We start from the raw sequence: 13361 nt of genomic DNA, 5'->3' as shown, positions 1-13361 counted from the left end.
CATGTCAGTTCCAAATATGTACGTCATCACTATTTCACAGATTGAGCACAGCTTAAAGGTATAGAATTACTGCCTATCCCTCCAATTGTTCTCAAAGAAGAGATGACCAGAAAAAAACCCCAAACATGCAGATAAGGCGTACTGCAGGAAAGTCTTTATATTAACTGATTCTTACCTGTCTTGTTCAGGATCAGGGTTCATAGAGCATACCCAGGTATCAGGGTAATTCTTCTCCACTGAACTCAGCTGGAATGGGAGAGTCCGCCATTTCAGACATACATCTGTTAGAGAAACACTTCAGAAGTCAGAAATATACAGCCTGAGCCACAAGATCATTTTTTTCCATAGCACTTCTCAAGCCCATTTAACGCCCAAGGACCACACCAATTTCCAAAGTATATCCAACGATAATAAGACCAGTGGCCAAAAAAAAAAAGTGAGACAGCCACAGGACATACTGAGCGAATTCTTGCTTCATGCTCACAAAATGCTTGGAGGAAGACCTCAGATCTTGTACAAGGCATTCATTACAAGAATCTGATGAAGCCTGGCATCAACCGATACTAAAGGACCTCACATTCACTGCTGCAATGACAGCACGTACAAACCAAACTGAACAGCCAGTCCTGAAATGACTGCTCATCTCAGAAGTCAGTCTCTTACTGCTATCAACACAAAACAAGGTCAGAGATTTATCCGTTAAAAAAAATAATTTATAATAATCTAATACATTTTAGATGAGCCAGGAAGACAAATTTGGCTTCCAGAGCATTGCTGGCTTACCAGGAAATCACCAGCTTAAAAAAATCAAGTTTTGCCAAGAAAATGCAAACATTCTTAAATCAGGCTCTGGAAGGATGTCAACAGCAGAGGACAAGAAGAATGACAGGAAAGCCCCTCCTCTTTGGGAGGAACTTGGAAAGGACTGAGAAAACTGTCAAGGCAGGAGGACCTAACAAAATAATTCCACAAGACTGGCCTCACATTCCTTGCTACATCCTCATCCCCAAGTCCTGTGGGGAAAATGAGGTCGACGGAGTCTGGTGCCTCTCTACTAAGAGACAAAGTAGTTGTGTTGAGATCTCCCTTACCCCCAGAAGCGCTTAGCCAGAGCTGTTCAGAGGTGCGCAGAAGAGAACCTGCATTAAATTTGAAAGTCGACTGTAAACGGTTCCCTTCTGTGCTCACACCTAGTACCGATTAGCAGGCCAGTGCATCAGAATACAAATTACTTGGCTACTTTCCATTGCCTATGGGGAAGTTTCAGATCTTATTCTAGTGTTGGGATGGGTGGCTTTGGCCAGTTCCAGTTCATATGACATTTCTAAGCCCATTCTCAATACTGCTACTGGCCACACCTGCCCCATTCTGTACGGGCACCCGAAGAACATCATGGTTAGTAAACTGTGCAGGAAAGGAACCTTGTGCCAAGATGCCTAAGTGCACCATCAAGTGCAGACAAAGGCAACTCACAGAAGGAGACAAGACCTAGAAGGGGATAATGATAGCGAAGCTCATCTCAAATCTACCCATTGAGCTGCTCCCCAACTGCAGCCAGGAGTCCCTCCCCACTTCCCCAGGGAGGACCAGCCTCCTACTCGCAACCTGGTCGGACGCACCGCACTGAATTGTGGTAGGGATCTCCATGGCTCTCCGGCGCTTGTAGCGGAGTTCACTGGATGGCGGCTGGTTCCAGTTTGCTGACAAATAACCAAATTCATCCCAGAACTTGATGATACCTCTCTGGGCTGGAAAACAAACAAGCCCTCACTCTGTAAGCAGCCACTACAACAAAAATCACCACCTGCACTCCTGGCTGCCCTCCCCCTTAGCTGCCTTCCAGCCACCAAAGTTTCCCCTTCCAGCCCCTGGTAATTGTGAAGCTTCATTACCTATAGCAACATCCTTCCAATACTGAGCCAAATGCTCTCCCATGGCCTTCAGCAAGTGTCGATACTCTTTGGCATCAGCGAAGTCTTGTTTATTATGGGTAGGCTCCAGAACCAAATAGGGCACGTCCACCACGCCTACTACTCCACCACATGCCCTGGAAGAGGGACACACAGTCACAAACATCATTAAACTACCAGGTCATTGTTCAGAGAAACAACATTGAGAATAGCAGGTTACATAGCACTCAATCACCCACCCATTCCTGCAGCAGTACTGGTTTTAATTCATCAGCTTTCTAAATCAGACTCGAGCCGGCATGCAAAAAGTAAAGTGGGCTCAAATATTTGTATTTGCTTTCAAGACCTATTCTCCCTGTCCCTAGAATAAGGCAGTACTGCTCCCAGTATTCATCAGCCCCAAATGCCAGCACTGAGCACAAAAGCCTCGTAGTGCTGCAGGTATGACCAAAATCTGTGTAAAGAACTCTCTGTCAAGAAACCAGGGAAATATTGGGCAATATTAAATATAATTTATTTTTCAGAATCCAAATTAAAAGCTGACAAAATGAGTAAGCCTCATGCTCGTGCAGAACGATTAATGCAGAACAAGGTTATTGCACAGCCTGTTACATGTAGGAACATGCCAGGCTTAAGCAAAGAGATTGCTGAAAAATCTCCAAGAACTCACATGCCACCCTCCAGCTGTGGGCCCACCTTCTCATACATCTTTATCAGTCGACTGCAATTATAAATGAACATGCCATCCAATTCGCGCTGCTCAATATTCACACCAAAGATAAAATTCAGTTCTTTGGGTTCCTTCAGCGCCCTATAAGAGAAAGAAACAGAGTCTCAGAGATGTTGAAAATAAAACTAATTATTGGCCGTCATTAGAGAGAGGGTATGGAAAACCAGCACCTTTGAGCATTATGGGTTTACTAACACCAGTCCTGTAGTCTGCTATTTCTAAAAAACACAAAGCTTTTGTTTAATGTGCATTACAACTAAACATGAACAAAATACAAAAACTTTGCAATACAGACACCAATTTAGGCTGGACAGTATCTGTTCAGATAATTTAATGATTCATTTGGGTATGTTTTCTCCTTCAGGAGTGGATTCTGGTTTTTATTTCAGATCTGCTTGTTCAAAAAAATTACAGTTAACTAGTTTTATGAAAGTACTGTTAGGTACAGACTGGTCCTCTCCAATGCTATTTTGGTTTGTATTTTCCAGATGTAGATGTCTATGCTAGACAAAGCATGGAAATTAAGATTTTGATACAAAACTACAGTCTTGATATTCAGATTCTGGAAAAGCTATCGTAATCACAGTTTTTACAATGCTATTACTCTAAGTTCGAAAGCTGGAAGATACAACACACAGCCCAAGCAGAGCTTTTTTTCTGGAAATGACAGGATAGCAACTTGTATGATTTCTACTTTATCTATGCAGCAGATGACTTCAACAAAAGTTGGCCTCAAGTATGTTTGTGAGCACATACGGATTTCTGAATCTGAATCTTTGATTATCAGGAATTATATCTCCTGTGATGCAGAAAGCCTCAAGAGATTTAGATCCAACAAAATCCCCATGTCTCACAAACAGAACTACTGCTCTTTAATAGACTAAATTAAGTAAGTTTCACAGCATCCACGAAATCCATGCTAAGGATTTTTCACAGTGAGGATCCTCAGTTTCAGGCTGAAGGCATCATCAAACGTGAGGTCCAAACTTTTAACTATTGAAAGGCATAGTCTATACCACAGTCCCACCCACCCCTCTCATTTCTGATCCCCCTTATTCCCCCCACCAAATTCTTAGCACTTACATGCTTTATCCCAATTAGGAATTTGACTTCTCCTTAAGTGACCAGTTGAAGATAGTGGAATTCTTTAAAATGATCTGTTGACTGTCTACTAATATTAGATATTAAAAGAACCTGAGCTGTGCATGCATGAGCGCTGCGCAATAATAATCTGCAGATATAAGATGTAAGTCTGTCTTAAGGGTCAGCATCTCAAAATACATCCCAGAAATAGATTCATTTCATGTTCATTTTCTGTTTAAAGCCATCCTCTTTCCCACACAGACGTACAGGTACCCCATAACATACCTTCCTTTAAAACAGATGATTCTAAATAAGTTAGTAGGAAAACACCTGGAATAGCAGCTTTCAGTAATTTTAAACCTAAACCTTTGCCAAGAGGTGTTCTGAACACTGTCAAAAATAGAAGCTGGGCTAGAATGTTACCCTTTTGGCCTCAGCTCATGCAGGTGGTCAACTGTGATTTGAAAACGCGAGTAGGTGTGGCAAAACACCCATCTCATGGATTAATTTTCTTTTTCTAACTTCTGGAAAAGGATGTAGAGCCTTAAATTTCAAGTAACAATGTGCACTCACCTACAAAATAGGAAGGGCATCTCCTCATTTTTATTGGAGAGGACAGGAAGTCAAATTATCATCCAAACCATGGAAAATTAAGTGGTGGGCCAAAAGCCCAGGATTTTATTACTAGGACTTTAGTATCTGTCCTATCTGCTGGATTTATAACCTGACCTTACACAGGCTTTGGAAACCAGAAAGCATTTCTTTCATTGATGCACCCAGCACCAGAGAAACAGCAGAAAACTGTCCTAGGACATTCTCTGTAACTCAAGAGTTTTCTGAGAGGCTACAGAAATTATTTTGTACAGAAGGTTTCCCATTATACACATTTTTCAGCAATTTCTTCTGTTTGCTGGATAAAATACAAGATTATGGAAAAGCACGACCCTCTGAACTCTGATCTCTGGTGATGAATGCAGGGACACAGGGAAAGTCATATGCCTGCCCAGAGCTGGTGGAGCACCTGGCAGTTCTCGCCTGGGAGCACACATGGCCGAGTCTGTACAGAAATCCGGACAAAAGGCCTTTTCCTCTGCTGTGGGTTAGCTGTCACATATATGTATTTTCCTCATTATCACATATTTGAAATGTGACTAGAGATAACCTTTTGACATACCTACAACTGTGGTATCCTTCCAAACCAGCTGGTTTACATTTTGTGGCCTACAAACCCTCTTAGATTCAAACAGAAAGAACTGCTGAAGAAAACTTGGAATCTCTCATTTCCAACTAATCAATAAAGGCCATAGAGAAGCTATTTTCAAACAAACTTGTATTGTCCAAGTTCTTTGTTTGTTGTTCAGCTTTTTAAAAGGAAAAAGCAGGAAGGCCAGAAGACCATTCACAAAATTTTACTCTGTGCATTAATGTCATCAAAACCAAGAATTAAAAGACAAGCTGTACATGGAAGAGTACATGGAAGCTGAAGAAAAGAGCTTCTCCCAAGGGTTTCTGCATCCTTCAGATCACAGCTCTAGCACTTTTAAATTAAAGCTGTATTTATTTATTTATTTTTAGCATCTTAAGATGCATTAGGTCTATCTCTGGCAACAAGTCTGGGATAGTTCTGACCTAAGCAGCCATGTAAACTAGCATGCAAAACAACTGGGTGGGAACAGAGACTTGATATATACAAATCCCTAACTTTCTCAGACTCAGCATTTGTTTTAAGAGCATTTGTTTCTGGTTATGACTTCATTTGTTAAATGCATATGACAAATTTGCAAAAAAACTGTATACAAATAGTGAAATATTCCTGTGAGTACGTCAATAGCGAGGTTAATTGCAACCAGAGCTAAGTTAGAACAATGTCTTGGGATTTCACAGCACTGACTGTAACAGAATTCAGCAAGTTTTTAGAAAACACCTCTACAACTCTAAAAGCCATTTCACTCTAACTTGCTAACATTTGTTTGCCTCCCTGAATCTTACCTGCAGATGAAAAAGCAAGAGTGTGAAAAAAGCTGACATGAAAACCACAGAAAACAAGCCAAATCCAAAGATGTCTTTCAGCAAGTAAGAGGGGAATAGCAGAAGCAACCAGAATAGCAAACTCAATCCCCTTGGTTTAACAGCCAGGGCATACAGGATGCCCACAGATATTTAAGCTTTGAGCCGAACTGCTCCCTCCACCACACAGGCAAAGTAGGAGAGACATCTGACCACGTGGAGTGAGCAGCCTGGGAAAATCAGAGCTTTGAACCACCCTGCACTCACCGCTGCTTTGCATCCTTGATCCTTTTCTTGACATCAGCCTCCCGGCGCATGGTTATTGCGGAGTTTTGGACTTGACGTAGCGTCACCTGCAAACAGGCATCACATAGTAAAACTGCTGCTGTGAAATTCATGAAATTAACTCACATTCCCCTGGCCTCTTCTCAGAGGCTGACATCAAACAAAGCACCTGGGGGCTGTGGGTTGCCCTTCCCACTCAGGATATCCTGGAGCTTGTGGGCAGAGAAACATCAGCACGCTTCCCACTTGGGCTGGAAACCACATGCAGATGTTGAAGCATGTCCAGTGGTGATGAGACCACAGAGCTGCCTGAACGCTCCTGGCAACTCACCACTGACTGAAGTCGCCCCCTGCTAAACCTACACACCAGCTGCTACCACCGGGTGCTGACCAGCCAGTGCTGCTCCAAAGCCACCACTCTGAATTGTTCCTCAGTGCCTAAAACGTGATGTGCTGCCAAAGCACAAGGCTCACCCTGGACTCTCGCGTGAGATCCCCTCCTAGGCGCAGCTCAAGGGCACGGGCTTTACTCTCCGCCTCACGAGCCTTCTCCTCCGCTGAAGCACACAGGGAAAAGGATGATGTCAGCCATTCAGTACAGACAGCGTATCATAAGGCATTCACCTGAGAAGACCGATTTCCAGAGAGCCTTTGCTGGACTGACAAGCACAAGGGTACAAAGGTAACACAAAAAGGTACAAAATAAAACCCTACATATGAGAGGGCACCACCGACATGCCATCTTAAACTTGCTCAGAGTTCACAGTCAACATGGGCATAATAGCAGGGCTAAACTCTGTGAAAGCACGTTTAAAGGAAGGACCCACGAGCAAGTTGAAAGAGTAAGGATGCAAGTGGCCCTGCCTGCTCTGCCTGGAAGCATGAAGGCAGAGAAAGGCCCTCACAAAATGAAGACTGAGTTCAGGCTTGAAAAGGAGTTACAAAGAGGTAACTTTCTTGCAGGGATGAAGGGAAAGGACTACTCTCAGAAATGCCTTTAGCTTTGATAATTGCTAAATTTTGCCTGGAAAACAACAATCCGTGCTACACACAAAACAGGACACAGTGTTCTGAAAACCTACCACTACACATGATCTTTGCACGCAAAAAGTTTACGGCTTAAAAGAAACTCCCCTTTTCGCTTCTCTCCCAGACTACCAACAAGACTGCCTGGCAATAGGTACACATCACCCTCATATTGCTTAAGATTCATCCAACAAATTTCATTTTCAGTGAAAAGATCCCTTCCTAAAATTGAGACACAAGGTGCTTTGGTAAATTAGCACCATGTACCTTGCATCTGCATGCTCTCCATCCACAAGCCCATTGGCTACAACTCTCTCATGTTCCCTTTCAGGTCAGACGCCTGTTCTGCTCACAGCTGTATAAGAACTAGTTGAGTGAGTCACCTTCCTCTGTCCCACAGGCTATGAGGTCCACGGGGGTAAACGTGGACTGGCAAGTAATGCCCTGCTTGGGCAGGGCAAGTTGGAGCTGCAGCTGCCACCTGCAAGCACCCGACTCCGGCATGTGTGCTGTGGATGCAGCACTAACCTTGCTGCAATGCTCCTCACGCTCGCTTCCGAGGACAGAAATTTCTGAAAGAGGATGCAGCGACACTGCAGCCTTCATGAACTGTAGAGATTTTTAAAAGAAATAGACTGGTATAAATAAAGTATGAATGGAACTGTTTATGTGCAAGATGACTAGAAGAAACAATAAAGCACAGGTTAAAAGAGTGGTATGTGCTGACAGGCACAGATACGATTTGTGTCACAATTTGTGCCATTATCCATCGTATTTGAGAAGTTGTGGTGGTCCGGTTAAGTTCCCACCAACTGGAAAAGGGGAAACATAACCCCCATTTTTAAAAAGGGAAAAAAGTAAGACATGGGGAACTACAGGCCAGTCAGTGTCACCTCTGTGCCCAGCAAGATCATTGAGGACATCCTCCTGGAAAATATGCTAGGGCACATGGAAAATAAGGAGGTGACTGGTGACAGCCAACATGGCTTCACTAAGGGCAAACTGTACCTGACAAACTTGGTGGCCTTCTATGATAGAGTTACAGCATCAGTGGATAAGGGAAGAGCAACTGACATCATCTACCTGGACTTGTGCAAAGCGTTTGACACTGTCCCACATGACATCCTTGTCTCTAAATTGGAGAGAAATGGATTTCAGGGATGGACCACTTGGTGGATGAGGGATTGGCTGGGTGGTTGTACTCAAAGAGTTGTGGTCAATGGCTTGATGTCCAAGTGAAGACCAGCGACGAGTGGCATTCCTCAGGGGTCAGTACTGGGACCGGTACTGTTTAACATCTTTGTTGGTGACATGGACAGCGGGATTGAGTGCACCCTGAGCAAGTCTGCTGACACCACCAAGCTGTGTGGTGTGGTCAACACACAGGAGGGAAGGGATGCCATCAGAGGGACATTGACAGGCTTGAGAGGCAGGCCCCTGTGAACCTCATGAAGTTCACCAAGACCAAGTGTAAGGTCCTGCACATGGATCGGGGCAATCCCAAACACAAATACAGGCTGGGTGATGAGTGGATTGAGAGCAGCCCTTCAGAGAAGGACTTGGGGGTGTTGGTTGACAGGAAGCTCAACATGACCCAGCAATGTGCACTTGCAGCCCAGAAAGCCAACCGTATCCCTGGCTGCATCAAAAGAAGCGTGACCAGCAGGTTGAGGGAGATGATTTTCCCCCTCTACTCCGCTCTTGTGAGACCCCACCTGCAGTACCGCGTTCAGCTCTGGGGCCCCCAACATAAGAAGGACATGGTCCTGGTGGAGCAGGTCCAGAGGAGGGCCACGAGGATGATCAGAGGGCTGGAGCACCTCTCCTGTGAAGACAGGCTGAGAGACTTGGGTTCTTCAGCCTGGAGAAGAGAAGCTCCGCAGACACTTTATTAGCAGTCACCCAGTACCTAAAGGGAGCCTACAAGAAAGCTGGAGAGGGACTTTTTACGAGTGCATGTAGTGATAGGACAAGGGATAATGGCTTTGAACTGAAAGAGGGTAGATTTAGATTAGATCTAAGGAAGTTCTTTACTAGTGAGACACTGGAACAGGTTGCCCAGAGAGGTTGTGGCTGCCCCATCCCTGGCAGTGTTCAAGGCCAGGTTGGATGGGGCTTTGAGCAACCTGGTCTAGTGGAAGGTGTCCCTGCCCATGGCAGGGGCATTGGAACTACATGATCTTTAAGGTCCCTTCCAACCCAAACCATTCTATGATTCTATAATTTGGAAATACAACTGGTACGCACTGAGGGATAGTGCGGCTTACAACAAGGTGAGCCGTAGGCCTGCAGCCTCATAGCAGGAGGGCAGCAGCGTGGCTGCAGCACACCCTACGAGCCATCTCCCTCCCTGCTCTCCCAACAGGGAGACAAACTGCAGGTGAGACACCCAGAACAAGGAAACACAACAGTGGAGGAGCGACCTCGCCTAAGACTTACAGAGGATGAGGTAAGCAAGAAGATGACAGGATAGCAACTGGCTCCTAGAGATTACCAAGCACCTCTCCAAAAAACAGCACTCAGTTGCCAGCCAGAAGGCATACAGAATGCCGTAGCCAGTGTTTGATAACCGGCATCCACCGTCCTCCATGGCATGGTCAGCATTACTTGTGGAAATGCACATTTTTGGTGTGTGCAGCTACGGGAATGCAAAAGGGCACACTCAACTTACTTAAACCATTACAATAAAAATCACCTTTCTTTTCTATGCAGTGTTACATTTGAGTTTGGTTCCACTCATTCGCACAGAAACACTCTGAGGTTCACAGCAGCTTACCAAGCAAGTCACAGCAGAACTGCACTGTGCAGCCGACTTCATCATCAAGAGACAGCTTGGCTAAATGTGAAAACACAGGTGTTTGGAGACTGCTTAAAACACTTGGTCCATTTAAATCAAAGCTTGTACAGTAGAAGCTGCTGGGCTAAATGCAACTGTGTCTAGAGGGAAGAACACAGCGGTGACCCGTAAGGGCACAGGTCAAACCTGCTCCACTAATGCAAACTGAGAAGGCATGGTTGACAGGGAATGATTCAGTTACGAGTCTGAAGGTTGAGGCCCTAATAGGCAAAAACGCATACCCTAAGCAGGACGATGAGCATACAGCGGCTAGAATCTGCATTCATGTCCTCCCAGGGGACAACAGGCACGGCATACCCATGGTACTGCCAAGCAAGTCACTGGACACACAAAAATACTCCAGACTAACATCCAGTGCAGAACACAGCTGTTAACGACTTTCAATATTGGACACCGACATAACTCCTCACCTTTTCTGTTTGTCTGCTTTTCAAACTTTGTAAGAGGAATTCTTGAAACTAGGCAATGGCAATACCGAGATGCCTCGGTGCAATATTCAGTCTTGGTTCAGAAATACACAGAAAGCAGCTGATGATCTTTCACAGATACCTTGCCCAGGAATGGTTCTTTTTCCCTGTGTCCATCCACTCACTTAGGGATCTGGATGCTACAGCTTATCACATGAGGCAGGAAAGTCAGTTCCCAGGGAACGAAGAGTGGCTTTTCCTCATCTTAAATACATGCTTGTCTTCACTCCTGAGCCATGGCTCTTTTTGGATATGCCAAAGTCATGTCACCAATAGTCATAGCTGCTCATACGTCTTTTTTTCTTTTTTTTTTTCTTCCCCCTTTCCGCCCCTATAGCTCTTTTTCAGTTATTGTAAGTTTTGGTTCAACAAGCTCATAAGCTACTTCCAGAGACTCATCAATCCCTCAGTATGATGGATTCCAACACATCCCTGGCAGGCAGCCACAGCACACTGGAACTGCAGTTAGCTCAGCTGAGACCCACCATTTCTCACAACGCACCCCTAGTTTTGAAAGAGAAAACTGCAAATCATTCCCTGGTGAAGATCCCTCCTAAAAGCGGTGTGCATGCTCAAGAGAAAACGTATGCTGGAGATGACAAGAAATTAACCTTTTCTATCAACAGCAGAACAACAGAACTTGGTTGTTACAGATTAAATTCATTTTACTAGAAGCAAAGAAAGGAGATCTGTGCCACTGAAGCTGAGGCTAATGCTACAAGAATGTTTTAGTCCTGGAGGCTTCATGTGATCAAATCTTGTAGAAAACAGTTTGAGGTCTGCCATGAGTTTTCACCACCATGTTCAAAGCCCTTTTCAAAACCCACTTCAGCACCAGAAGCAGCGGGCTAGCTTTGGTGATGAAAATGAGTTTATGTTTCTGTGCCAATGGTATCTGTTCTTAGCACTAGGACATCGAATGGCAGTATTCTTCAGTGTCAAGACACTAAAGCTCACCTTTTAAACATCATGAAGGCCTCATGGACTGCTGCAAGAAAGAAGCCTCTCTAAATCATGCTATTTGCACTTGGATTGCATTCTTGAAAAGCAATGGCAGTGTGTGCTGAACATAATCTAAATCTAAAAAATAATTCATCTATGAGGATTGAGGCACAGGATAATACCCGCTTAAACTTCATAGTTTCAAGTCTATCTTGTTAGGTTGTACTTCGTAAAGAAGGAATAAGGAACATCACAATTTACACAATTTCATTTTGCTGCTTTGCTTTGGGCGGGGTCGAAATCATGCTGCCCTTAATGTCTCTGCACAGGCTGAACGTGGCACTGTCACTTGTGTATCTGACCTGCGCACACATGCATACGTGCCTAGAGCAGCTTTTACACAGGGAGAGAGGACACATGCCTCTGATTGATTTATGATGTTTATTTATGAAACCTACTAGAAGATATAGGTCAACATGTCTTACAACTTCCAGGATTCTTCCTTCACTACAGCATTTCCCCATCAGAGGTTAGGGAGACCGCTTTGTATGTTAAATTTGTGCAAATTTAATGAAGTGATATGTTATATTTATATGCTTATATAATTTCTATATGATGAACATCCAATAATGACAAATTGGGCTTCTCCTGAGGACTACAGGATTAAAAGGAAGGGAAGACTAGATGGACAAAAGGATGTCTTGAAGGGGAAAAAAAACCAAGAAACAAACCAGGACTCCCTTGTACACCCAGAATCACTTTACATCAAGTGACAGAATCAAAATCTACTTTTTGAACAACTGCCTCAACAGGGAAGGAGCAGAAGAACAGAACCAAAAGCTAATGATATGCAAAAGGTGAGAGCAGAACTGTGGGATAACAGGTGGCCAGGCTTCATATGGAGCAAGGCCAGACAGCTGTGACTCCAAGGGTTATTCTGTACATGTATTCCCCAGGGGAAATGGTCTTAGGGAACAATGTACATTCCTTCCATTGCATGGAAGTAAGTCTGGGTCATCTGTAGTCGTTGTAATAACTAATTTCCTGAGCAACCATAATGATCAAGACCGGAGCAATTTCAGGTCACATCCAGCAAGGCAGCCTCTTTCTGTTCTTTCCTTCACTACAGCAAAATCAGGATGCATGCATACCCCAAAAACTCACCTATCCTCGCCATGTGCTCTGCTTTCTTCACCTCTTGTTCTGCACGGGTCTTGAAACGGTTCGAAGTATATTTGTACATCCTGTGATGATCAAAACTTATTAATCAGCAAAGTCAGCAGTAAGGTCAAACCAAGATTTCATCACTGTAAGAGAGAATAAGGTCTCCACACGTTACTCTACTCTCTCAATAGATTCAACAAATGGAGAAGGAGGTCTACGTATCAGGAACTGGGCATTTTTGGATGCAGTTAGGCAAAAACTTAAGTCAGAGATGCTTTAGTAGTAGCTGCAACCACAACACCCCCTTTTGCATTAGCCAGTGGGGGCAAAATATATCCATATTCTTGGAGGAAATCCCAAGGTTTAGAGGAATAACGTCTTCAGAAGCAGAAAGGAGGAGTGAATACATATGGAAAGCTTGTCAAAAAACTCCCATTACAGATAAATAACCCTTCCTTTCTCCTGCAAACAGCTGTCCACAGGTGCAGTCTGGCAGTGCCCATCTCCACACTGGGCTAGCTCAGAGCCTCTAAGTGGCAGACCAACTCTCTGAACAAAGCTTCAAGTTTCAGCTCTAAAGTTTCAGGACATTTCTGTATGCTACACATCTGACTAACAACCTTGTAAACCGTGCTTGAGTTGCAGTGGTTTGTTTCACCTTCCCTATATCATAACATGCCAAATGTGGATCACAATCTGACTGACTACTGCAGAGTGAAAGAGGCAGGCATGTGTAAGAGGCAGAAGCTCGTGAGTATGCGTCACCTCTGTGCAGAGGCATGTAATTAGGGAAGAGATGACACCAAGAAGGATGATCAGAGCCTGCAGGAGCTCAAACCGCCTTAAGACACGAGGTTTGGGATGTATTGAGAGGAGAATCTCATCCCAAA

General features: G+C 44.2%; 1 protein-coding gene across 5 annotated transcripts in view; it reads right to left on the bottom strand.

Moving 5' to 3' along the window:
* The window catches only part of MORC2 (MORC family CW-type zinc finger 2), a 61746-nt gene that overhangs the window by 11474 nt on the left and 36911 nt on the right, over positions 1–13361 (bottom strand). For all 5 annotated transcript variants that reach the window (XM_052795947.1, XM_052795948.1, XM_052795949.1 and 2 more), the window contains 7 exons: positions 12472–12551; positions 6490–6572; positions 5998–6083; positions 2581–2721; positions 1893–2047; positions 1620–1748; positions 176–281 (listed from right to left, as the gene is read on the bottom strand). In XM_052795947.1, the coding sequence (XP_052651907.1) occupies positions 176–281; positions 1620–1748; positions 1893–2047; positions 2581–2721; positions 5998–6083; positions 6490–6572; positions 12472–12551 (780 nt within the window). The remainder of the gene's footprint in view (positions 1–175; positions 282–1619; positions 1749–1892; positions 2048–2580; positions 2722–5997; positions 6084–6489; positions 6573–12471; positions 12552–13361) is intronic.

The sequence above is a fragment of the Harpia harpyja genome, chromosome 9 (assembly GCF_026419915.1).
Source record: "Harpia harpyja isolate bHarHar1 chromosome 9, bHarHar1 primary haplotype, whole genome shotgun sequence".
NCBI classification, from domain to species: Eukaryota; Metazoa; Chordata; class Aves; order Accipitriformes; family Accipitridae; genus Harpia; species Harpia harpyja.
The sequence above is the reverse complement of the archived record's forward strand: the minus strand, read 5'-3'. Positions and strand labels throughout refer to the sequence as shown.